The 25,437-nt window shown below is 42.7% G+C and overlaps 2 protein-coding genes across 4 annotated transcripts in view; both read left to right on the forward strand.

The window, feature by feature from the left end:
* The first annotated feature begins 1,644 nt into the window (after positions 1-1,644).
* Positions 1,645-19,457, forward strand: HTATIP2 (HIV-1 Tat interactive protein 2). Of its 2 annotated transcripts, none has more exons than XM_061203140.1 (6): positions 1,645-1,693; positions 2,209-2,404; positions 3,228-3,335; positions 14,940-15,077; positions 17,206-17,267; positions 17,948-19,457. In XM_061203140.1, the coding sequence occupies exons 2-6, from the start codon at positions 2,210-2,212 to the stop codon at positions 18,171-18,173; spliced, it is 729 nt and encodes a 242-aa protein (XP_061059123.1). In that variant the 5' UTR covers positions 1,645-1,693; position 2,209; the 3' UTR covers positions 18,174-19,457. The 2 variants fall into 2 exon arrangements, with proteins under 2 accessions (XP_061059123.1, XP_061059122.1); XM_061203139.1 differs by lacking the exon at positions 1,645-1,693 and adding an exon at positions 1,704-1,878.
* A 1,969-nt stretch (positions 19,458-21,426) lies between these two features.
* Positions 21,427-25,437, forward strand: part of PRMT3 (protein arginine methyltransferase 3) — a 138,237-nt gene continuing 134,226 nt past the window's right edge. The window contains exons 1-4 of one of the 2 annotated variants that reach the window (XM_061203143.1): positions 21,427-21,625; positions 21,824-21,974; positions 23,648-23,730; positions 25,257-25,306. In XM_061203143.1, the coding sequence (XP_061059126.1) occupies positions 21,598-21,625; positions 21,824-21,974; positions 23,648-23,730; positions 25,257-25,306 (312 nt within the window). In that variant the 5' untranslated portion in view covers positions 21,427-21,597. The remainder of the gene's footprint in view (positions 21,626-21,823; positions 21,975-23,647; positions 23,731-25,256; positions 25,307-25,437) is intronic. The other variant, XM_061203142.1, reaches the window with a different exon arrangement.

Genomic DNA, 25,437 nt, shown 5'->3' on the forward strand with positions numbered 1-25,437 from the left:
ATTATTTCGAGCAAAAAAAACTGGAGACACAAGAGTACATGCTGTATGATTCTATTTAGTGAAGTTCTATAGCAGGCAAAAATAATCTGTATTGATAGATCAGAAGGTGGTTGCCTCTGGGACGTGGAGGGATTGAAGGCACTTTCTGGGGTGAAAGAAATGTTCTGTATCTTGTTTTAGGTGGTGATTACCTAGGTGTATGCACAGTTGTTTAAAATCATGGAACTGAACCTTTTGCATCCGTGCATTTTATTGTATATTAATTATGCTACAATGTTTTTAAAAAGAAAATCAGTGCAACAGATTTGATGAATGAATTCTTGAGACAGTGTTAGCTGACAAGATTTTCAGCTGCATTTTAGTAGAAAATCATTAGGAGCTCAAAGGGAAGAGTTCAGGCACTGTGGCAGGCCAATGTGGAACAAACCACTCTGCTCTGTATCGGTCAAGGTTTTTGACTGCAAGCAACAGAAAGTAGCTTAAGCAGAAAATGAAATTATTGCAGGAATAACAGGAAGTATAACAAACAGGCTCTGTAAACAGGCAGGAATTAAAGGAAGCAAAACAGAAACAATCAGACAATCAGATCACTGGCAGATCCCACGATGCCATTATCCTTTATCTTTGCTCCACCCAACCAAACTCTATCTCAGTTTTCCACCGCATCTTTTTATTACTCCCCCCAAAGTAAAAAAAAACCTGGATGAGAGTGTCTGATTGGCTGAGTCTAGATCTCACCTACATATAATAATCTTCTAGGACTTGGGAGGGGGAACATATTTCACTTGGCTTCTAGAGTGGCAGGTAGGGCCCTGTCTCCCACTTATTTTGGAATTCCCTATAATAAGATGTGTTTGAATGCTAGGCAGCCAAAAATGACCAATGTCCACAACACTATCTCTGTTGTTCAGATTCTGGCGTGTGATCCTAACTCCTGTCCAGGACCTCCAGGATCCAGGATGGGCCCAGTGTAGATAGTTATGTTCTAAACCATGGATCTTGGCTCTGGAGAGTGAACAGGAGATCAGGTGTGGAAGGTCGCCCTGGCTCAACCATGTAGAACCTGAGCGGGGAAACCAGTTGTACTGGTGAGATACAATGAGAACTTGAATTACATGAGAGAGTATTTGAAAGGCAGAGAAGATAGCAGGCCTTGGTGATTAATCTAGAATGTGGTAAGGTGGAGAAAGGAGTCAAAGTTGACAGTCCGAATTTCTGACTTGAGAGGGAAGGGGTGAATGAAGATTGTGCGGACGAATAGGGACGGTGACACTGAAGAGAGGCAAGGAGTAGACTGGTTTTATTGCTGTTTGGGGTGGTTAGAAGGGAAGGGTTACGTTTTGATGTGAATTCAAGATGAAGACGTCCAACACACAGTTGACATCACAGGTTTTAGAAAGGGATCAACGAAGATCAAGTCTATTGGCTGAGGCCCTGGATGATGGCGCGCTCAGCCCAGGTGGTGAGGAAGAACGCCGCGGAGAAGGTTCCGGAGATTCCCGATGTTTAGGAAGTGGTCTCCGAGCTTCCTACCTAGCCTGGTGCTGCGCACGTGCTCTGGGCACACCCCACCCCCGCCACCCCGCCGGCGCCCAGGCATCCTCTAGTCCGCGCGCGGGCCACCCCTCCACATCCCGCCCCTGTGGGCGGGGTGAGCAGCGATATAGCGAAGTCACCCGGAAGACGAAGTCGGGTAGGCGCGGACCGGGGAGGGGCCCCGCAGAGTCGGGCGAGGGGAGGAAAGCCGCCGGGCTGGAGGGATGGCCGGATGTCCCGGCCCGCAGCCCTGAGCGCGGCGGTGGCGGTGGCGGCGGCGGCGCTGGTGGTCGCGCTGCTCGTGCTGCAGCCTGAGGACACGGGGCCGGGGGCCGGCTCCAGGTAAACCCTCCGCGTGGGGGACCAAGCTGGACTCCGCGCCCCTGCGGGCGGAGGCAGGAGGGGCCGGAGTCGGGGACACCGTGGGGGAACGAGGCCTCCTGGTACCTGGGCGCATTCCCTGTTCCAGCCCCTTCCAAGGTGTGGTTTGGCTCAGGAGCGGGGAACCAATACGGCGCCCCGCCCTGAGGGTGACTCTGCACTTTCCCCTGCGCCCAGACTGCAGAGAATAACCATATCTTCCTCCAGAACAAATAACCTTTGTTCCCAGGGTAAGCAGGGCTGTCCCTTTAAATATCCCGAGACCAGCACCTGTTAATGTTATTTCTGTAGCATGGCTGAGACAGAAGCGCTACCGAGGCTTCGGGAAGACTTCAGGATGCAGAATAAATCCGTCTTTATTTTGGGTGCCAGCGGGGAAACCGGCAGAGTGCTCTTGAAAGAAATCCTGGAGCAGGGCCTGTTTTCCAAAGTCACGCTGATTGGCCGGAGGAAGCTCACCTTCGACGAGGAAGCTTATAAAAACGTGGTGGGTATTTGAGCTGGGTCTCAAAAATGTACCCGCAGTGGTTCCTCAGAGTGAACATATTTTATGCTGCAAGGCTGAACATTGCCCTGCAATGGCGGCAGGAGGTGTTCAGAGCGTGACCACGATTGGTCTGTGAGAGGCCTTACTGGAAGCTGGATTGTAGGTCCAGGTGGGCCTCCCCCTCTCTGGCAGGCCTTGGACAAAGCCCTTCTCTCAGTCTCGATCCCCATAAGGTGGGGCCTAAGTGTAAGGGGGTCTAGGGAGACGGAGAAGAGCCATGCTTCCAGGGTCCTTTAAGCTGGCTTCTAGAAAAAAAAGCCCTGTGACCTTGGGTGATTTTCTCAACCCCATTGCTTGTTTTGTCTACCTGTCCGCTACACACTAAAGTTAGCGAATGGCACCGAGAGGTGCCATAGACCTTTCCCCCTCTGCAAAGCAAGTTCTGATTCGCTAGATTTTGAGACTCCAAACACCATTTCCTTCCCCAACATTATACCTCATTGGTATTTCTCCTGGTAGTATACAGACAGGTCTTTTATTTTTCCAGAGAGAAAATTATAATTGAACCTGACTTTAGAGATCTAGATCACACCTAGTCCAATTGTGTGTACTGTGGACGTATAAGTACATTGTTGATTTTTGAATTCAGATTAATTGCTTTTTGGTGGGAGAAAATGAGCTTGCAAAATTTGATGTTAAGTGGGTGGACTCTGTAGTGATGTTCTGTCATTCATTCTTTAAATCTAGAGGGGGTATTTTTGTCTGTTTTTTTGTTTTGTTTTAATAACATCAAGTAATATACAGCTATGTTTTTGTTGTCTAGAATCAAGAAGTGGTGGACTTTGAGAAATTGGATGACTATGCTTCTGCCTTTCAAGGTCATGATGTTGGATTCTGTTGCCTGGGTACCACCAGAAGGAAAGCTGGGGCGGTAAGGAAGGAATCTACCCTTTTCCCTTTTCTCTGGTCAGTAATGTCGAAGATTCCATTTTTGCTCCCTCTTTTGCTTTATATTTGCTGTGCTTAAGTGTAAATTAGCTCTTATCATTTAAGATTCCATATACTGCCCTAGCCTTTGCTATACTTTGAATAGTACTTATAAGTTCATCTTTCCTTCAGCATAATCCTTGAGTTCAGGCCTGCGTGCTGGAGATGTCATAAATATTTACATGGTCTTGCCTTTTGCAGATATAGTGGTCACTACTTGCCCTGACTTACGCAAACCATTATGTCTGAGTAAAAGTAACTGGCTTATGCTCTTAGCAGTAAGTTTTTTTGGTTTCTTTATAAATGTCTTAAACTTAAAGCATTCTCTCTCACTTGAGTGATTTGCTTCAACCTGTTTTCATGCCAAGCTTTAAACTTCTGGGCTAGAACATCAGAACAGAGGCACGATTCAGCTAGCCTCTGGTGATGACTCAGCCTCCAGCGATGATTCAACCCCAATGGTGATTCAGCCTTAACTGACGCAGAACTGTCCTAACACACGTTTTATTCTTTTTTTAATGATGTTCTAAATTGCGTCGGCCTGTGTCTAGAAGTCAAATTTTACTACATAGTTAGAAATCAGAGCTTACTATGTAGATCCTGGGCAAGTGTTAATACGTACATCGTATTTAATTTATACCTTGACTATAGTTTATCCCTTTGACAAAATTTACTTGCTGGAGTTAAACATGTCTATTAAACATGCAGGACCACGATGCTGCCATGGGGGCTTACCATAGGTTTATAAACAGGCCCATGCATCAGAATCATTCCGAGAGCACAGAACTATTGGTTTATACCAACCAAGGAGTTAGGCTCAGATGTATTTCCCTGGGCTTTCTGGTGATCCAAAGAATAATTCTATTTATGCTTTCAGTAGGGACAAATTTCCAAATCTTCTGTAGTTCTACCATGTGTGCGTGGGAACACAGCTGAGTTTTGAGCTCTGTGCTGGGAAGTGTAGATTATCGAGAAGTTTGACTCTCCCGGGAATTGGCACGTTGTCTCTCCTAGGAAGGGTCATTTTCCTGCTGATCAGCTCCTGTAGTCTCTTCTGTCCCAGGGACAGTCACAAGGCATGTGCCCTCTGACAGCATTGAAAAACTTTTGTTCTAGTACACTGCAGGTAACATTGTCTCAAGTGCCAACCTGACTTTGGTGGTGACTCAGCAAAATAAAAACACTGCTGCATTAGGCATAGAGCAGTTGATTTTCATGACATAAGGCAAATCTCATTATAGGGCGCTCCAAGGGAAAGTCTAAATTGCTTTGTTGCATCCAAATCACGTAATGCAATTTTAATCAGAGGAGTTGGATGTCTTCCCTATCCAGAATATTTTTTTAGATGGAGTTGGTTCTCCACCCCCCAACTAAATACCTTTTGTTCTCCAAAATCAGTTTGGAAAGATAAAAGTAATTAACGAGTAAGCAAGAGAAAAGACTGGTAAACCAAGTGTAATCTCAGAAATAAGTTAGGGCTTAAATGGTTTAAGAGGATAGTGACAGAAAATAAGCTGACATTTCCTCTAGAAAGTCTTTTTTTTTTTTTTTTAATTTGAAGGTAATTTAGATTGGATGCAGTATGAAGTTTGGAGGTTGTGATAACTTCAGGCAGTTTAAAAGAGGTGACAATTCACAAGTGGCTAGGCAATAATAGTTGTTTGGGGCGGGGAGGGTGTGTGGATTTCCAAGCTCACTCCACCTGGTATTCTGGTCAGCAGCATTCTCTGTAAAAAAAGAGAGCATCAAATGGGTATTGCAAAGCTGGTGGCAAGCCTAGTGTCATTCTGTAGCTGTTTTGTAACTGGAGCAGCCTACATTTTACTTTAGCAACTTCAAGAAATTCAGGGTTTCTGTCTCACTGTTGAAATCCTGTGAGTAGCCTGCTTATTTCCCTATGACCTTCAGTTTAGTTTCCTGGGGATGGATGTTATAACAAAAAAGCATAATCAAGGTGGCTTAAACAACAGACATCTTCTGTCTCACAGTTCCCAAGGCTAGAAGTCTGAGGTAGAGGTGTTGTCAGGATTGGTTCTTTCTGAGGGCTGAGAGGGAAGGATCTTTTCCAGGCTTCTCTCCCTGACTTGTAGATGGCTGCCTTCTCCCTGTGTCTCTTCACATGGTGTTTTTCCTACGTGCCTGTGGCTATGTCCAAATTTCTCCTTATTATAACAACACTAGTCAAACTGGATTAAGAACCACCCTACTTGGAATGACCTCATCTTAACTAATTACGTCTGCAAATAAGGTCACATTCTGAGGTACTGGAGGTTAGGACTTCAACACAGGAATTTTGAGGGGGGAACATTGCAACCCATAGAATTTAGTCTACCCAGATTTCTTTTGACACTGGTGCTAGGGATAGGTCTGTTAGCTTTCTTCAGCTGTTTGGAAAACCATTTTCTTTAGCAGTAGCTGGTTAGATGCTAATCTTCTTTCTTTTCACATTCACAAGCCATAGTTGTCTAATGAATGCAGTGACTTTGTGACTTGGCCCTAATCCAGATCTACTGGATCAGAATCTCTAAGGTTGGAAGCCTATTTTTAACATGCTTCCTGGGGGATTCTGATGCAGCCAACCTTTTCTTCTTGTTGGACCTGCTTTCAGGATGCATGAGACAGTATTAGTCCTCTTCACCTGCTGGGTTTCCAGGTACTGTTGTCCCAGATGGCCTTCACCTTGCTTTGGTAAGTAACTTATGTGCTAGTGAAGGTTGAAATACCCTTTGAAAACCAGATCTACATTGGCCATAAGTGAAGAGCAGAACCTCACAGGGGCCAGAGAATGGTGCTTTCCCCTTATTAAGAGAAGGATTTGGTTAGTGAGTTTGAGGGGGTGTGATTTAGTTTCACCTTTTCATTTGTCTCCTCACCTGGTAGGCACAGGCTCCAGAAGTCCAGGCTCTTGTAGTCTGTTGAATGGACAATGCCATTAGTGTGATGAATGCAGCCATTGTCACACTTATTAGGCATCATTAAAGTCTCATGGCCTCTGATTCAAATGATACACTCTTCTAATCCAGGGGCGTGTAAACTACAGACTGTGGGCCAAATACAGCCTGCCTGTTTTTGAACAGTCCTTGAGCTAAGAATGTTTTTATATTTTAATTTTTTATTTATTTATTTTTTTAAAGTTCTTTTCCTTTTGAATTTTTGAATTTTATTTTATTTATTTTTTTATACAGCAGGTTCTTATTAGTTGTCTATTTTAGACATATTAGTGTATATATATCAATCCCAATTTCCCAATCCATCCCACCACCACGCCCCCACACACTTTCCCCCCTTGGTGTCCATACGTTTGTTCTCTACATCTGTGTCTCTATTTCTGCCCTGCAAAAAGGTTCATCTGTACCATTTCTCTAGGTTCCACATATATGCGTTAATATACAATATTTGTTTTTCTCTTTCTGACTTACTTCACTCTGTATGACAGTCTCTAGATCCATCCATGTCTCTACAAATAACCCAATTTCTTTCCTTTTTATGGCTGAGTAATATTCCATTGTATATATGTACCACATCTTCTTTATCCATTCGTCTGTCGATGGGCATTTAGGTTGCTTCCATGTCCTGGCTATTGTAAATAGTGCTACAATGAACATTGGGGTGCGTGTGTCTTTTTTTTTTTTTCAACTTTAAAGTTTTTATTTTTAACATCTTTATTGGAGTATAATTGCTCTACAATGGTGTGTTAGTTTCTGCTTTATAACAAAGTGAATCAGCTATACATATACATATATCCCCATATCTCCTCCCTCTTGCATCTCCCTCCCACCCTCCCTATCCCACCCCTCTAGGTGGTCACAAAGCACTGAGCTGATCTCCCTGTGCTATGTGGCTGCTTCCCACTAGCTATCTGTTTTACATTTTGTAGTGTATATATGTCCATGCCACTCTCTCACTTCATCCCAACTTACCCTTCCCCCTCCCCGTGTCCTCAAGTCCATTCTGTACGTCTGTGTCTTTATTCCTGTCCTGCCCCTAGGTTCTTCAGAACTTTTTTTTTTTTTAGATTCCATATATATGTGTTAGCATACAGTATTTGTTTTTCTCTTTCTGACTTACTTCACTCTGTAGGACAGACTTTAGGTCCATCCACCTCACTACAAATAACTCAATTTCGTTTCTTTTTATGGCTGAGTAATATTCCATTGTATGTATGTGCCACATCTTCTTTATCCATTCATCTGTTGATGGACACTTAGGTTGCTTCCATGTCCTGGGTATTGTAAATAGAGCTGCAATGAACATTGTGGTACATGACTCTTTTTGAATTACAGTTTTCTCTGGGTATATGCCCAGTAGTGGGATTGCTGGGTCATATGGTAATTCTACTTTTAGTTTTTTAAGGAACCTCCACACTGTTCTCCATAGTGGCTGTATCAATTTACATTCCCACCAACAGTGCAAGAGGGTTCCCTTTTCTCCACACCCTCTCCAGCATTTGTTGTTTGTAGATTTTCTGATGATGCCCATTCTAACTGGTGTGAGGTGATACCTCATTGTAGTTTTGATTTGCACTTCTCTAATAATTAATGATGTTGAGCAGGTTTTCATGTGCTTCTTGGCCATCTGTATGTCTTCTTTGGAGAAATGTCTATTTAGCTCTTCTGCCCATTTTTTGATTGGGTTGTTTGTTTTTTTGATATTGAGCTGCATGAGCTGTTTATATATTTTGGAGATTAATCCTTTGTCCGTTGATTCATTTGCAAATATTTTCTCCCATTCTGGGGGTTGTCTTTTCGTCTTGTTTGTAGTTTCCTTTGCTTTGCAAAATCTTTTAAGTTTCATTAGGTCCCATTTGTTTATTTTTCTTTTTATTTCCATTACTCTAGGAGGTGAATCAAAAAAGATCTTGCTGTGATTTATGTCAAAGAGTGTTCTTCCTATGTTTTTCTCTAAGAGTGTTATAGTGTCCAGTCTTACATTTAGGTCTCTAATCCATTTTGAGTTTATTTTTGTGTATGGTGTTAGGGAGTGTTCTAATTTCATTCTTTTACATGTAGCTGTCCAGTTTTCCCAGCGCCACTTATTGAAGAGACTGTCTTTTCTCCATTGTGTATCCTTGCCTCCTTTGTCATAGATTAGTTGACCATGGGTGCATGGGTTTATCTCTGGGCTTTCTATCCTGTTCCGTTGATCCATATTTCTGTTTTTGTGCCAGTACCATACTCTCTTGATGACTGTAGCTTTGTAGTATAGTCTGAAGTCAGGGAGTCTGATTCCTACAGCTCTGTTTTTCTTTCTCAAGACTGCTTTGGCTATTCGGCGTCTTTTGTGTCTCCATACAAATTTTAAGATTTTTTGTTCTAGTTCTGTAAAAAATGCCACTGGTAATTTGATTGGGATTGCATTGAATCTGTCGATTGCTTTGGGTAGTATAGTCATTTTCACAGTATTGAGTCTTCCAATCCAAGAACATGGTATATTTCTCCATCTGTTTGTGTCATCTTTGATTTCTTTCATCGGTGTCTTATAGTTTTTTGCATACAGGTCTTTTACCTCCTTAGGTAGGTTTATTCCTAGGTATTTTATTCTTTTTGTTGCAATGGTGAACGGGATTGTTTCCTTAATTTCTCTTTCTGATCTTTCGTTGTTAGTGTATAGGAATGCAAGAGATTTCTGTGCATTAATTTTGTATCCTGCTACTCTACCAAATTCATTGATTAGCTCTAGTAGTTTTCTGGTGGCATCTTTAGGATTCTCTATGTATATATCATGCCATCTGCAAACAGTGACAGTTTTACTTCTTCTTTTCCAGTTTGTATTCCTTTTATTTCTTTTTCTTCTCTGATTGCTGTGGCTAGGACTTCCAAAACTATGTTGAATAATAGTGGCGAGAGTGGACATCCTTATCTTGTTCCTGATTTTAGAGGAAATGCTTTCAGTTTTTCACCATTGAGAATGATGTTTGCTGTGGATTTGTCGTATATGGCTTTTATTATGTTGAGGCAGGTTCCCCTCTATGCCCACTTTCTGGAGAGTTTTTATCATAAATGGGTGTTGAATTTTGTCAAAAGCTTTTTTTGCATCTATTGAGATGATCATATGGTTTTTATTCTTCAGTTTGTTAATATGGTGTATCACACTGATTGATTTGCATATATTGTAGAATCCTTGCATCCCTGGGATAAACCCCACTTGATCATGGTGTATGATCCTTTCAATGTGTTGTTGGATTCTGTTGGCTAGTATTTTATTGAGGATTTTGCATCTATATTCATCAGTGGTAATAAGAATGTTTTTATATTTTTAAATGGTTAAAAATTTTCAGAGAGGACTAATGCGTCATGACACATGAGAATATAAGAAATTCACATTTCAGTATCCATAAATAAAGTTTTATTGGAACATTCTCATTACTTTATATATTATTAGTGGCTACATTTGCACAATGATGGCAGAGCTGTGTAATTGCAATAGAGGCCTGCAAATTTGAAAATATTTACTATCTCACCCTTTATAGGGAAAGTTTGCCAACCCCTGTTGTCACCTATACTATTTTATTTGATGTCTAGGAGGGGGCTTGTGAAGTGGTGAGGTCCCAGCTGTTTCGTGAGACCCAGATCATAGCCTCTGTTTGGGTACCAAATGGCTGTGGGACCTTGGGTATGCTGGTTAGCTCCTGTGGGCCCTTGTCTCCTTGTCTGTACTGAGAGGGTGGTGACCACTGAAGCCCCTTTGGCCTGCAGAACTCTCTGACTTTCAAAACACAAAGAAAGGAATGCCCCAAATGGAAAAAAATGTGTGATAACATAGAGATTGACTCAGGAATCCTCTGTATCTGTAAGATTTTATTTTTCTATCCAGAGCTCTTTCTCTCACCAAGATCTTGGTTCCCCTCTGTACATCAAATATAGTCGTGCCCTCCAGGTCACAAATAAATGGAGTCTCAGGTCATACCATTTGTTGTTTGTCAGTGTCTCTGTTTTCTAGTCTAATTTATAGGGTTGGATTGAAAAGGGAGTGAAGGAGAAAGAATCTGAAGCAGAAATATGGCCAAGTGGGACCCTTTGCGGAATGAAATCCTCCCTTCTTGGAAAAGGGTCTTCTTGACCTTGACTCATTCCTGCCTGCTTGCGTGTCAGTACTGAAATACCTTGTCAGGATGAGTTGTTCTTAAGCCACGGTGTTCCCAGTTTGCAGGCATTGGTAAAGAATATTAGAAGGAATACTTAGTAGCTTTGGATTTTCCGAAGACTTAAAATAAAGAGTAACTAGAGAATTTGTCTCCCTAGATGTTTGTAGAGCCCATGAAGATATCTCTGCTGTGTAATTTCAGTATATTGTGTTTATTTTTTCGAGCAGGTGCTGGGAAAGGAAATTTATAGTAGGAATTTATTTAATCATTTCCTTTTTCTAGAAGGACTCTGATTCCTGTCTTAGAGTAAAACACACCAATTGTGGAATCATAAAGACACAAAGACGTAATGGACTTAATGCTCTCAGAAGAGACATCTTTTTTTCTGCCATATGGTTGGGGAAACTAAATATGGTTTTTCTGAAAATTGTGTTTCTGGGATATGGAGTAGCTTGTTTTAGTTTGTTTTTCTATCCTTTTATTTGAGCTGCTAGAGAACAAGAATGGGTTTAATAATAAGATCTTAAAGATAGTTTTCTTCTATCTGTAAAGGGAGTCTTCCTCACTCCAGAGAAAATCAGTGTGTGTTGGTATCTCTGAGTCAGTGTCCGGGATCCAGGTTTAAGTTTGGTTTCTGAGTCCTTGAAAGCCGTTGACCCCTTTGCTTTTGAGTTTCATTCACCAGCTAAAAGGCCACGCATCACGGTGGGGGAAGTGAAATTCAAAGTTTGTGGGCTTGGAATGATGCGTATTTATAATCAGCTTGAGGGCTCAGAGGATTTGTGAAATCGTTTTGGATTAACAGCCATTGATTGCTAATAAAACAGTATTGAGCTTTGTCCAGAGAACAGCAGTGGAGAAAGGTATGGGCACCTTGTCGACAGGACCCATTGAGCAGGGATGATGGGCTAAGTGTGAGGGTCTCTGCAGCAGCGTGGGTGCTCGTCCTGCATGGAGCCGTTGTCAGTCCTTCGCCAGGCGGGTGAAAGGAGGGACGCCAGAGGCTGATGGCTGGGGTGGTATTGATGTGCCTTAGCTGACTAATCAGATTGAAAAAGTCCCATGGTATTTATGTCACTTTAATTTTCATCAAACAATTGGAGACGGCAGGACTCTATTAAGGAGAGGTTGATCCAGAACTAAAGCCAGATAAATTGGGGTCTCAGTTTAATCAAATTATCCCTTTACTGGCCCTGGATTAAGTGAGAGGGACAGCGTCGGTCTAGAGCCTTGTGATTGGCTGAAGCTTTCCCGTATTTTTAAAGACGCTGATGAAAGAAGAAACATTTTAACAGAGACAACTCTAATAATCCTTCCAAGAAATAGTGCTAAACCAGCAGCAGCAACAGAAAGGAATTTATTTCACTAGTCAACGATGTAATTTTATTGGGAATAATGAACGTGTTATCAAAATCAGAGTTCTGGTGAATTGGAGTGAGGGGAAGAAAATAGATGTGGAAGAGAAATAGAGTGTTTTAGAATTTTTTGATGTCGTTTTGGGTTGTTTTTCTTGGCACATTTTGAGCACATGTAAAAATCTCAATCCAGAGAATGGCTCTGAGGAGATCAATCACAGCCCACTCTCAGGATGTGCTGAGTATTAAAACTGGTTTGCTGCACACTGGTTTAAGAAAGCAACAACATGAGTTTCAATCAGTGTGTAGGACAGGTCGCTGAGTCCGTTATTAGGATTGAATGTCAAAGTCTACCACACAAAAGGAGATGGGGATGATTCCCGGCTAAGAGTTAAGTTTATATTACCTAAAAAGAGAAAGAGGAACAACACTGCCCTGCAGGTCGTGGACATAGTTAAAAATGCTCCGTAAGTGATAAGAAGAGAGGACGAGACAGGCTTTTGGGGTAACGGTGGTGCTCTATTTCTGGATCTGGGAGCTGGTTGCAGAAGATGTTTATTAGTTTATGAACAGTTTATAGTCAGCTCTATACTTAGAATATATTTACTTTTCTTTTATGATCTACCTCAATACAAAGTTTGAAAAGTTTGCTTGGGCCCCTTGTTTTAGAATTGAATTCTGTATTAATTCCCTATTGCTGCTATAACAAATTGCCTCAAATTTAGTGGCTTAAAACAACGTAAGTTTATCATCTTACAGTTTTATAGGTTAGCAATCCGATGTGGATTTTGCTGAGATAAAATCAAGGTGTTGACAGGGCTGATTTCCTTCTGTAGGCTCTAGGGGAGAATCCATTTCTTTACCTTTTCTGGCTTCTAGAGACCACCTGCATATCTTGGTTCATGGTCCCTTCCTCCATCTTTAAGGCCAGCAATGGGGGATCAAGTGCTACTCACGTTGCCTAACTCCAGCCTCCTTTTCTGCTTCCCTTTTCCACTGTAGGGACTCTTGTGATTACATTGGGCCCAGTTGGATACTACAGAATAACCTTTTTCAAAGTCAGCTGATTAGCAGCCTTAATTCCACCTGCAACCTTAATTCCCCTTGGCCATGTAGCCTCTAACACATTCACAGGTATGGGGATTAGGGCATGGACATCTTTGAGGGGCCATTATTCTGCCTACTACCACAGTTATGAATTAGTTCTGTTATTAGCTGGTGATGGTAAGAAGGAACATGAGTACAGTGGAGGGCACGGCTCAGAGAGTCAGGAATTTGCACTCCGCTCTCAGCTCTCTCACTTATTAGCCGGTAGTTCCTGGATTGCTGGACCTTGTTGTCACATCTCCACAGTGAGGGGGTTAGGCGTGATGTTTCCTAAGGTGCTGTCTATCTCTCTTATGAGAGATACATGTCTCCATACAAAATACAACATTTAGGGTCAATAACTACCAGAGGGCAGATTTTTAATTTAAAAAAAAATCACTGGGGGGCTTCCCTGGTGGCGCAGTGGTCGAGAATCTGCCTGCCAATGCAGGGCACACGGGTTCGAGCCTTGGTCTGGGAGGATCGCACATGCCGCGGAGCAACTAGGCCCGTGAGCCACAACTGCTGAGCCTGCGCGTCTGGAGCCTGTGCTCCGCAACAAGAGAGGCCGCGACAGTGAGAGGCCCGCGCACCGCGATGAAGAGTGGCCCCCACTTGCCGTAACTAGAGAAAGCCCTCGCACAGAAACGAAGACCCAACACACCCCTAAATAAATAAATAAATACATACATACATACATACATACATACATACATACATACATACAAAATATCACTGGGGCAGTAATCCAGTCTTCAGATTTGGAATCCTCATTATATGAAACCTCATTATATAGTTGTGGGTACCCATGAAGTTCAGCTTCAGTAGACTTTAGACTGCTCTTCAGCTGTACCAAGTCTGAGGATGCCGGACTTCGTGGTGGTCCCAAGAAGCTGTTACTACATGGAATTCCCTAGTCTGGGTACAGGCCTGTATCCTTCACTTAGGCCCTGGAAATCAGTCTGTATTCTCTTGTTTGCACCATCCTCTCCCCTCTTCCTTTGATTGCCACTTAGTTCTTTTTTTTTTTTCTAATTGGATTTACCTTTTCTCTGCTTTCGCTGGACTTTTATTCGTTCATTCAAATATTTTTGGAGCACCTGCCATGTGCTGGGCATGTACTGATGATGTGAATTAGGAAAGACCCAACCGCTACCCTCACTGGACTGAGTCTAGACCAGGGGTCTCCAAATACTCTTGATTATATACCTGTCAGTAAAAAAATTTGCAGATGCACTCCTTACTAACGTGTAAAGTATGTTGTAAAACATACACAAAAATTGGAAATTAAATAAACTTTGTTCTCATAGTGCGTGGGTAGTGTTCTCAGCCACGCTTTGAGACCCTGCTATGTTAGAGTTGACACACAAAAAATAGAGAAAACAGAGAGAGGGTGGTAAGGTTGTAAAGGATTAAGGACAAAGAAATGTGAGACTAAAAACAGTTTCTCGGGACTTCCCTGGTGGTCCAGCGGTTAAGATTCTGCGGTCCCAGTGCCGGGGGCCTGGGTTTGATCCCTGGTCAGGGAACTAGATCCCGCATGCCACAACTAAAGATTCCACATGCCTCAACTAAAGATTCTGCATGCCACAACAAAGATCCTGCACGCCGTGACGAAGATCCCGCACACCACAACTAAAGACCTGGTGCAGCCAAGTTAATAAATAAATAAATATTAAAAAAACAACAACAAAAAACCCCAGTTTCTCAGCCTGATATTACTGTTCCTTTTGCTCCTTGCAGATTTTCTTGGTGTCTGTGTTTCAGTGTCATTGTCCTTGATTTTCATTGCAGTCTGGCCTTGCTACTAAAGCTGGTACATCTATCCTGAGCGTCATACTGGAGCCATTCCCAGGGTCTAAGCCTGACATTTGTGTTTTTTTGGATGCATTTTATTTGGATCCCCATCCTCGTCCACCCCCCCACCCCCCTGCAAGGACTCTTAACCTGCCACCCAAGCTGATAAGTAATCTTTAAGAACTCACAGCTTTTTGGAAATAACTCACATCCTTTTCACCCTTAGGAGGGATTTGTTCATGTTGATCGAGATTACGTACTGAAGTCTGCAGAGCTGGCAAAAGCTGGAGGGTGCAAACATTTCAACTTGCTGTCCTCTAAGGGAGCTGATAAGTCAAGCAATTTTTTATATCTGCAAGTCAAGGTTTGTGCATGTTTCTATCTTTTGTATACTTTGGAGAACCCTGGCTAATTGGCAATACTAAATAATATAAAATGCTAAGTAATACCAAAATGCATTAAATGCATTATATTATGCATTTTTTATAACTACAGGGACTGCTTTTTTGCAGAGATATATTTAGTAAACAGGAGTGATTTGAAAGATAATTTCCAATGTCTTCCCCTCTGTTGATTATCTAGTAATCATAAAATAAGATGTTGCAGCCCTGGTCTTGAAGATCAGCCCAGAATCTTAGCATGAGAAGAGACTTTGAGGCAGTGATACTTAAACTTTTCCTGGGTAGATTAAATGTTATTATTGGGTATGGTTCTTGTCCTCAAGGAATTATAATCTCCTTGTTTGGGGGATCCCCAAAGCCAGCCCCAAGTTTGGGAATGTGTTAGAAGGCCTCCCAGGACTGCCATGTAGTTATCTTCACAGCCATGATGTATTACAATGAAAGAATATAAAGCAGAGTCAGTGCAGGGAAAAAGAAGTGCATGGAGTGAGCTCTGGAGGAATCTACGTTCAAGCTTCCAAGGGTCTTCTGCCAGTGGAGTTACACGTGTTTCATTTCTCCAGCAATGAGTATTGCCTACCAGAGAAATTCACCTGAGCTCAGGAGTCCAGGGTTTTGATGGGGGTCAGTCACGTAGGCACCCTCAGCCTAAAAAATTTACAGACTTCCAGAAGGAAAGCAAGTGTTCAGCATAAACCACATTGTTTGTACAAATAGTTTAGGCATAGTAAAGTACCCTTATCAGTTAGCTAATGACGGGAACACTCCTAAAATCTGAGTTCCCAGACACAGGCCAAAGGACAACCTGGCAAGCAGACCTTTCTAAGAATAGCAGTTTCAGCCTGGTACTCTTGTACACATGTTGCTAATAGGGACAAAACACATCTTTGTAAAAAGCCAACTAAGAAATGCACCCTCATAAAAACTTACATATGAATGTTTATAGAAGCATTATTCATCAGAGACAAAGAGTTGAAACAACTCAAATATCCATCAGCTGATGCATGGATGAATAAAATGTGGCATATACCTACAAAATAACATTGATTTAACTATGAAAAGAAATGACATAGCATGGGTGAACGTTGAAAACATTATGCTAAATGAGAGAGGCCAGTCACAAAGGGCCACAACTTACATGACTTAATTTATAGGAAATGTCCAGGATAGGCATATCTATAGAGACAGAAAGATTAGTGGTTGGCTAGGGCTTGGGGGAGGGGATGGGAGTGAGTGCTAATTGGTATGGGGTTTCTTTTGGGGTGATGAAATACTCTAAATTTAGATTGTGGTGAAGGTGGGACAACTCTTCTGTGAATGTATTAAAAAACATTCATTGAAAAAAGTTTTTTTAATACATTGATTAAAATGTATTTTTTTTTTAAATGTATTTTTTTAATATATTGATTAAAATGTATTACTGCAGATTATACAATGCTGTAGGTTAAGTGCCAAATGAATGGTATGAACAGGCCGAGAAGGAGGAGGCGAGCAGGCTGCTTAGTTCATAGGCCTTTTAAACATCCCTGTGCCCGAGCTTCTCTGGCATTTCTGTTTATAGAGATGCCTGGCGTGAAAATTCATGGATTGTTCAACAAATTTAATTTAAAGCATCATCTAGATGCTCTGTCTCTTGAAATGTGGTGGGTTTTGTTAGGAAGTGAGTAATACAAGGGAGTCTGTGGTTCTTCTGACCTCCTGAAACTACCTGGAAGCCAAAAAAGGTTAACGTCCCCTGGCCTGCAGCACCGATTCTGGAGTGACGGGCAGTTCTTTTATGGCTGAACTCCTAACATGTCACTCTCTGGATCTGTTTCAGTAGGTCACATGACAGGCTGGACTGACTATGCAGCCATTTACTCATTCGGTGCATCTTTTTTCACTCTCTACTACATATCAGGATTAACTGATCTCTTCCTTAACTTCCCAGACTCTCTGGAATCTAAAAATCTAGGGGAGGATGTTAACTAGTATTGAGACCTGCAGAAGTAGATTGTCTTCAAAACCCCAAGTTATTCTTGTTATTCTCTCTTAAGCATTACAGCAAGTTGGTCTTGATTAAATACTAAAAATGTTTTTTTTTGTTAACAGGGAGAAGTGGAAGCTAGGGTTGAAGAGTTAAAATTTGATCGTTACTCCATATTTAGGCCCGGGTAAGTATTCCTACCGCCTAAGAGAACACCACTGTTGGTTATTCCCTAGAAGCTGGTTTTTCATTTGAAGAGGCTGACAAATTTCTAAGAAATGAAAGAAGTTGGCTGGAGGGAGATTGCTTCTCTGAAGAACCCACTTTTAGCTTTGAAGGAAAGGGTAGACGGTTGGTGGTGCCAGGTTCAGAATAGTCTGAAATTTTCTGGGTAGCTTTGGCTGCCGCCTTCTTTAAAATCCTCTTCGTGCCCAAATAAAACCATTTATGCACTGTATTAGTGTGTTTGGGCTGCCATAACACTAGCACTGCAGAATGGGAGGCTACAAGTCCAAGGTCAAAGTGCCATCAGGGTTAGTGTCGGGTGAGGCCTCTCTTCTGGCTTGTTGATTGATTGCTGCTTCTCTCTGTGTCCTCCTATAGTCTTTCTTCTGTGTGAGTGGAGAGAAAGAGAGAAATATCTGATATCTCTTCCTTTTCTGTAAGGACACCAGTCCCATCCGATTAGGGTCCCATCCTTATGACCTAATTTAACCTTAATTACCTCCCTAGAGGTGTGTCTTCAAATACGATCCCACTGGGGATTAGGGCTTCATGAATTTGGGGGGACACAGTTCAATCCATGACATCCTGTATGGTCTGAATGCAATTTACCATCTCTTCCTCTGCTCTTCTTTTTCTCTTTAGAGTTCTATTATGTGATAGGCAAGAATTTCGCCCAGGTGAATGGTTGGTTAGGAAGTTCTTTGGCTCCTTACCAGAATCTTGGGCCAGCGGTCACTCTGTGCCAGTGATGACTGTGGTTAGAGCAATGCTGAACAACGCAGTGAGACCAAGTGACAAGAAGAAGGAACTGCTGGATAACGAGGCCATCTACGACCTGGGGAAAGCTGATGGCTCTCTCAAGCCGTGACCACACTGGAGAAATGCTTTCTATTGTCAAACTCAACACCCATCACCTAATTGGTAATTGCAGGGTCTAAAAAAGACATGTGCTTTAACTGTGGTTTCACTATTCTCAGTCGCCCAGATCCAATCAAAAAATGATCGTGCTCTGCATCAGCATTTTAGAGCCTGATTGTACATAGGTAGACATCACCCTGGGAGCCTTTCAAAAATAGAGATCCAGCAGCTCCCTGGTGGTCTAGTGTCTCGTGTTCGGCGCAGAAATGAGAGGTTCATAGCCCCTACCTCAAACTTTCTCAATCAGAATTTTGGGGGCATGGGCACAGAAATCTGTTGTTTTATTTAAGCTTCTCTTATGGTTCTGATGCCACTGGTGGGGAGGCCAGCTTTGAAAGCTTGTCTGCAGAGTCACAGCAGCAGTGAAAACTTTATGTATCATGCAGATGAGTCCTGAACAAAAATTGTTGACATTTGTGTCTCTGAGTTACCCAGTGCTGACTGCATGTTAATTGTGTAAGTGAACATTGTGCCTTACTATTTCTTTAGACTATATAATAAAAGTTATTATATAACTGAGCTTATATAATTCATGGGAGAATTAAATAGAAGAATTAAAATAAATGGACAAGTCGTGGGTTCCCTTAGATTGTTAGAAAATGCCCAGGTATCGGTGGTAATATGCAGTATTTTGGCCAATGGGATTATAGAATAGCAGCTAATATATATCAAGTGCTTGTTAATTGCCAGTTTTTACACATGATGTCTGTCCTTTAACCCTCCAGACAATCTTTATAATTCTTACAGGCAGTACTATCATCCCCCTATCTTAGGTGGGGAAACCGAGGCTCACTGTGGTTAAATGCCTTGCCCAAGGACTTAAAGCTGAAGCCTGAAGCTAGGAAATGGCAGAGCCAGGATTGTAACCCAAGTGAACCTGAATCCATAGCTTCTGTTTTTAACTACTCTGCAAGAGCATCCAGTACCTGTATATTTCCAGGAAGTTCCAGTTAATTGTTACTGGATCAGTACATGCCACGGATGAATACAATAGAAATGTTTGGGTTTCTTCATTGGTCTAGGATCCCTCTAATGATTAACTACAAAATGTTCACATAGCCAGTAAATGTATATCTCAAAGTGCTTCACTTTAAAAACTATGGAAAAGGAAAGGAAGAGGCAGAAGGAAGGGTCAAAGTCAAGAGGAACACACTGTTAATTTCCATCATGGAACAAAGGATAGTAGTGAAATTTGTCTTAACTTCTGTGCTGGGGGAAGCAAAGTAATAAATTTCAAGCTTCAGTGGACACGTTTAGTGTGTGTGTGTGTGTGTGTGTGTGTGTGTATCTTTAGAAGGGATTGGACATTCCCAATGTCAGTCATCTAGGAAAGAGGCATATTTTAGTATGGGGTGAGGACTTGGAATGTGGGGTTTAGGAAGGAGATGGAAGGAACATCTTCCTCCTGCCAGGTGGGGTTCCTTTGGGGCCGGACTCTGAAGAGCCTGTTTGTTTAGGTGATAACAAGCATGGGCTCCAAGAAGTGAGGCACGAATTAAGGGGACTCCATGAGGATATCCTGAGGCTGGTGGGCTCTAAAAGCAGCTAAACCTGGTGGCCAGTTTTCAGTTATTCTCTGTGTGTTGAAATTCCTTACCCACAAACCTTCTGTCAGGTCTTGTTCAACATTCTGTTCTGATCTCAGTAGTGAAGTGGGGTGATGGGAGAGGGTCTGTGTTTATCTTTGGAGTAAAGAAAAAAGCTCTTCCCTCCTAAGCCCAGCATTGTGGAGACACATAAACTTCCAGGAACAAGATTCTGGCCCAGTCACTCCTCTGGACTGGGTGTTACTTCGCTACTGTTAACATGGAATGATCGGGTGTTAATGGGATTTAGCAGGTTTCCCTCCAAATGTTATGCAGACGGGGAGAAGATGGACCTTGCTGGAGAGTATGTTGGAAGGATGAAGGAAAAAGCTGGATGAGCCCAGGCAACAAATGTCCTTGAAGTTCGTTCAGCTTATTGAAATGCCTCCTACGTGCCACTGGGCACGTAGGCAGTGGGTCTACATCAGTGAATAATAAGTCTAACCCAGCAAAGCCAGCAGATATTCTGGCAGTGGCCTGCAATGTAAGGGGGCTTCCAAACTAATACTTGATGGATTCTGTCCTCTAGGAGTTTACAGTCAAGGGAAAGGAGTGCATTCAGAAGAGTTTAGCAATAATACAAGGCATCGTTCTCATTCAGCAATTTTTTTTTCATTCAGCAAATTAATATTGAGTACCTACCTATGAGTTAGGCCATATATTATGGGCCAGAGAAATGAAGGTAGAGACATGGCCCTACCCTCATGCTCAAACAGTGTTGTGACTAAAGACGGAAAGAAGAAAGGAAAAAGCAAATGGTAGGTGATAAGAAAGAAACTAACAGGAGGCTGCTGGAATGACAGTGGAAACTACTTTAGAAAAGATGGCCTGAGGAAAGACTTTCTGGCTGAGACAAAAAGTATCTACCCTTTTGTAGAACATTCCTGGCAAAGACCTTGAGGTGGGAAAATGATTAGCACCAAATAAAAGGCTAGAGGATGGGGCGAAGGTGGAGGGTTGAGGTGAGATGTTAGGCAGGATTATGCAGAGCCTGGTAGGCCATGGTAGTCAATTTAACTGGATAAACTTGTGCCAAGCCCAGTGCTAGCACCTGGGACTAGAACTTGGGACATACACTTTAAAGACTAAACGCCTTAAAACAGCCCTCGAGGCTCTGGCCCCTCTGTGGCCCCTGGTACACCCACTGGCCCCTGCAGTTCCCTCTCCCCAGCCGCACCCCATGGGGACCAGGGAGCCCCGGAACCAGTGTGGAGTACCAGCCTCTCGCCTGCGTTCGACCTCCTCCGTCACCAGAGGGCGCAGCGAGCAGGTCTCCCCTCCACTAGCCGCTCATCCCTCGAATAAGGGACGCACAGGGGGCGTGATGCCGACTGCAGAACCGCTTCCACCTCTGCGCTCTGGGCCGCGGTTTAAGGACCTCCCGCTAAGGCCTGCCGCAGCCCGAGGAGAACACAAAAGCCAGGTCCAAACCTGCAACGCCCAGCCCAGGTTTCTGCGCTTACTCGGCGCGCGCTGCGTCAACCCTGCGGCAGGAGGCGGAGCCCGGGCTCTCGCCCCGCCCACCCCAGCTCACGTGAACAACGCAGCGGCCCCGAGGCCGGAAGCGCTCGCGAGCCGGCGCGCGCGCTCTCCTGTTTCCAGGCGCCGCAAGGTTCCCGGAGCTTCGGCCCCGCCGCGTGCTCGCGCTCGCGCTCACGCTCACGCTCACGCTCACACTCACGCTCGTTCCCGGGTTCTCGGGCCGGGAGAGCTCGGAGGCGGTTGCGCGTGCGCTGCCCAGCCTGGTCCCCGCCCCCAGGCGCACCGGGCTCTCGCGGCATCGCCGCCATGTGTTCGTTAGCGTCGGGCGGAGCCGGTGGGTACCCCGGCCCCTTAACACCCAGGCCGCGCCGCCGTGGGGCCGGTGAAAGCCCCTCCCCTCCCCCTGCGTCCGGGACGCGGAGCCGGGGTGGCGGGGCCCTGCAAGGAGGGAGGGGGAGGTGCGGGGGAGGGCCCCTCGTCCGCCTGCCTGGCACTGGGGTCCGAGGCAGAGCTGACCGTTTGCGTGTGCTAGGCGGCCGAGGCGCTGTGGAGGAGGAGGAGGAGGAGGAGGAGGAGGACCTGCCAGGACTGTCAGACAGCGGTGACGAGTCCGCCTGGGAGGATGAGGAAGATGCCGATCTCCCCCACGACAAGCAGCAGACCCCCTGCCTGTTCTGTGACAGGTTCGTCCACCTCAGCGCGAGGCGCCAGCCCTAGGGTGGCCGGGCCTCGTTGGTCTGTGTGGTCTGCTCATCTGGAGTCCAGCCCGGGTGGCTGCCCTGGAAGTCTGGAGCCCGTGGTTTGGAGTGAGGGTTTGTTGAGTCGGAAGACCCGCGGTGGTTTACAGGGAGGAACCATGAACTGGAAGCCCGGTTACACTGCTTCACTTCGACGGGCCTCAGTTTTCCCTTGTGTAAAATGAAAGGGTTCTGGGCCGGATCTGTGGTTCCCACATCTGGTTGTGCACCTCTGTCACCTGAGACACTTAAGAAAAAAATACACAGATGCTAAACTGTGCACCTCGGCCCTTCTAAATCTGGGATAGGGTCTAGGAATCTGTTTCTACAAAGACCCTATCTGAAGTGATTCTAAAGAGTAACAAGTTTGGGAGTCACTAAACTCGATTAATCCCTCAGAACCTTCTAGAACCGTTCAGGCTCTCCCATTCTATAGTTCTTTGACAATTAGAAAGCTTATCAGGTGTAATAGTTCCATTTGAGCCGTTTAAAGAATCACCTTTGTTAGGGGCTTCCCGCCCCCCCCCCCACCCCGCCCCGCCCCGCCCCGCCCCATTGAAGGGGAAGGAATTGATGCCATTTTCACTTAGGGAAAAAGACGCTGCGGTAACTTGTTTAAAGTCACAAAGCTGTGGTTTGTCTTATAACCAAATCCATGTTTTTTCCACTTAAAATTCTGCCTCTTCATCTTTGACTTTGGCTGCTGTCCTGGGCAAGTGGGCGTGAAAGAGGCCTGGTTGGCACTGGCCAGTGTTAACTTTAATAAACATTTTACCAGTATCTCCTGAGTCTGAGCATGGTGCTGATTGGTGGTATATTAGCTTCTGATGATTCGTCATTGTTCCCACGTGTAGCCTCATGTGGGTAGGTACGGGATGTCTGCATATACTCTAGTCAAAAAATAATATTTATTGAGCATCAGGGAGGTACTTCTTTGTGATAGGCTGTGTAAATACTGTATAAATAAGCTCTCTTGGTAAACGTTTGTTGAAAACTGCTGCATATGTGCTAAGCATATAGAAGAGGTAATGCAGGTTCTCTGCCGTGTGTTCCTGTCTTATTACACGTCCTTCAGTTTTGCAGGTCACAGAATAAAGGAGCTTGGGCCTCACAGTGTCTGTAATACAAATCCTTGGGGAGCATTGTAAGACCGCTTTTTGAAATATGGCACTTTGGGAATTTACCAGCTGTAAAATTACATTTTATGCTTTATTTCTAAAAGCAGTTTGAGCTGTGTCAGTTCAGAGCCTCTGAAAGCAGAGTTGATACTTAGAGGAGAAAAGAATCTTATGCGGTGAATTTTCATGTCTTAAGAGACACAGTCTGTCAAAGGGAGTTCTCTTTCTTAAAAGCCTTGTGATAAATTCAGTGCTATTATTTGGCAAATTAAGCTCAACATTTTAAAGAGTAGTTTGTTTTAGGTGTAAAATGGGACTCAGAAGTACTAATTCCCTTTAGAAGTGCTGGGTTCCTCTCTACAGGTGTGTTTGTTTTTTTTAATTAATTGGAAGTAAAACTGGAAACCTGCAGAGTGAGGGGGAAAAGTTTATATCTAACATGAAATCAATATTTAGTTTTCTTAGGGGACTATTTCATGAAGCTATTGCTTGGTTTTTCAGGTTATTTACATCTGCTGAAGAAACATTTTCACACTGTAAGTCTGAGCATCAATTTAATATTGATAACATGGTTCATAAACATGGTGAGTACTTTTTGGAATAAAGAAAATTTTAGTTGCAAAATTTAAGTTCAAACATTATGTTTTTCCAGACCATTCCTTTCCTATACAAATCCAATATAGTGAAACACATGACAACAACTTATGAAAATGACGTGTTTTTGACAAATGGTTTTTGAAGAAAGATTGATAAATAAGTCATTCTTCTAGATATGATTCACTGTATTTAAGCTTAAATTGCCTTCACAACTAAAAAGGAAAAAAAACAAAAAAACCTTGGCATGTGATTACATTTTAATCATTTTAGAATTAGGAAGACAAGGGACGTGGATATTAGAATTAGGGAGAGCAAAGGATAGAGGTGGACTTTGGAAAAGGAGGTGGATCATTATGAAAAAAGACAACTTATCAGGTCAAAGCATAACATGGACTTCAAGGCATACAAGATTGAGTTTTATAAGGAGTTTGGTAAGAGAGTGTGGAAAAAGCAAGTGCTAAAGTTAAGGTGGTAATCCAGAGATTCAGCTGATGATTCTATTGAAACTTGCATCTAAACATACTTAAAATTAAAGCCTTCTAATTTAAACGAATATAGAAGAGCTACAGTATGCCACTAATATTAACTAAATACAGAATTGGCTTTTTGGTCCCTGTATTTACTAACAACTAGAAAGGACGTTACTGAAGAATACCAAATATTAGGCAGATTTTGGGTCTCAGATAAACATATGATACAGTATATTTATGAATCATAAATTCAACTGCAACTACTTTTGTAAGATATAAGTGACTTAGTTTCATTTTTTTTTCATGTTTTTAATGTGCATTTTAAAACTGAATTGGAACTGTACTTTATATAATTTTATATCTTTTTCAGTACCAAATAGGGGTTTTTGTATGCTATTACGCATATGAAACATTTTTATATGCTGGTATGTACTCATAACAGTATTCCTCATGACAGATAATAATTGGTTGGCTATGCTATTGCTTTCCCTTATTTTAAATGCTGCTTCATTTCTGAAAAGATGAGAACCAGATAACAAGCCTCACTCTTTTTTCATTTGCATCATTTAACTTAATGTAAAAGCTAGTATACTTTGCTTACTCTGTGTCCTGGCAAAATTATAGTTTGGTAGGTACCATAAAAATTGGGGATTTAGAAACTTTAGTATCAACTCTAGTATTAACTGCCAAATACTTGGTAAAATCAAGGGCCTAATTTTCCTCATTTGTATTGTTCTGATAAGTGAGGAGTAGAATTCTAAAAATTAATTTCCGATTTTTCAGAAATGCAAGAAAAGCACTTAAAAATTTGTCCTTTCTGGCTGTTTCTCAATTAAAATATTCTGAAGTGTCAGAGTTACTGCTTCTAGTTCTTAATAAGAAATTCAAAATTTTTAAGTAGCAGTTTAGAGGACGGAGATATTTTATTGTCTAACCAGAGAAGCATCTTTGGAGCAGTTTAATGGAACAAACTCGAGCAGGTTAATGGAACAAACTCATGTTATGTTAAAATAGGTGAATTTTTTTTTTTCTTTCCCTTTTAGGACTTGAATTTTATGGATACATTAAACTAATAAATTTTATTAGACTTAAGGTAAGGTGGTAGCTTAATCTACAGTTTTGTTTAAAAGCTAAAGAAGTACTACAGCACTACAGATTATCAATGCACCGATTTTTAAAAGAATATGAGGAACTGCTAAATAAGGAACTGTTTTAAATTTGACA

Source organism: Eubalaena glacialis, chromosome 10 (assembly GCF_028564815.1).
Source record: "Eubalaena glacialis isolate mEubGla1 chromosome 10, mEubGla1.1.hap2.+ XY, whole genome shotgun sequence".
In the NCBI taxonomy this organism is placed as follows: domain Eukaryota; kingdom Metazoa; phylum Chordata; class Mammalia; order Artiodactyla; family Balaenidae; genus Eubalaena; species Eubalaena glacialis.

Excerpts from the sequence above, each read along its gene's own strand:
- HTATIP2 (XM_061203139.1), top strand. The coding sequence starts at position 1,769 with ATGTCCCGGCCCGCAGCCCTGAGCGCGGCGGTGGCGGTGGCGGCGGCG. Across the intron at positions 1,879-2,208 it reads GGGCCGGGGGCCGGCTCCAG|CATGGCTGAGACAGAAGCGC; the intron begins GTAAACCCTCCG and ends TTATTTCTGTAG. Across the intron at positions 2,405-3,227 it reads AGGAAGCTTATAAAAACGTG|AATCAAGAAGTGGTGGACTT; the intron begins GTGGGTATTTGA and ends TTTGTTGTCTAG.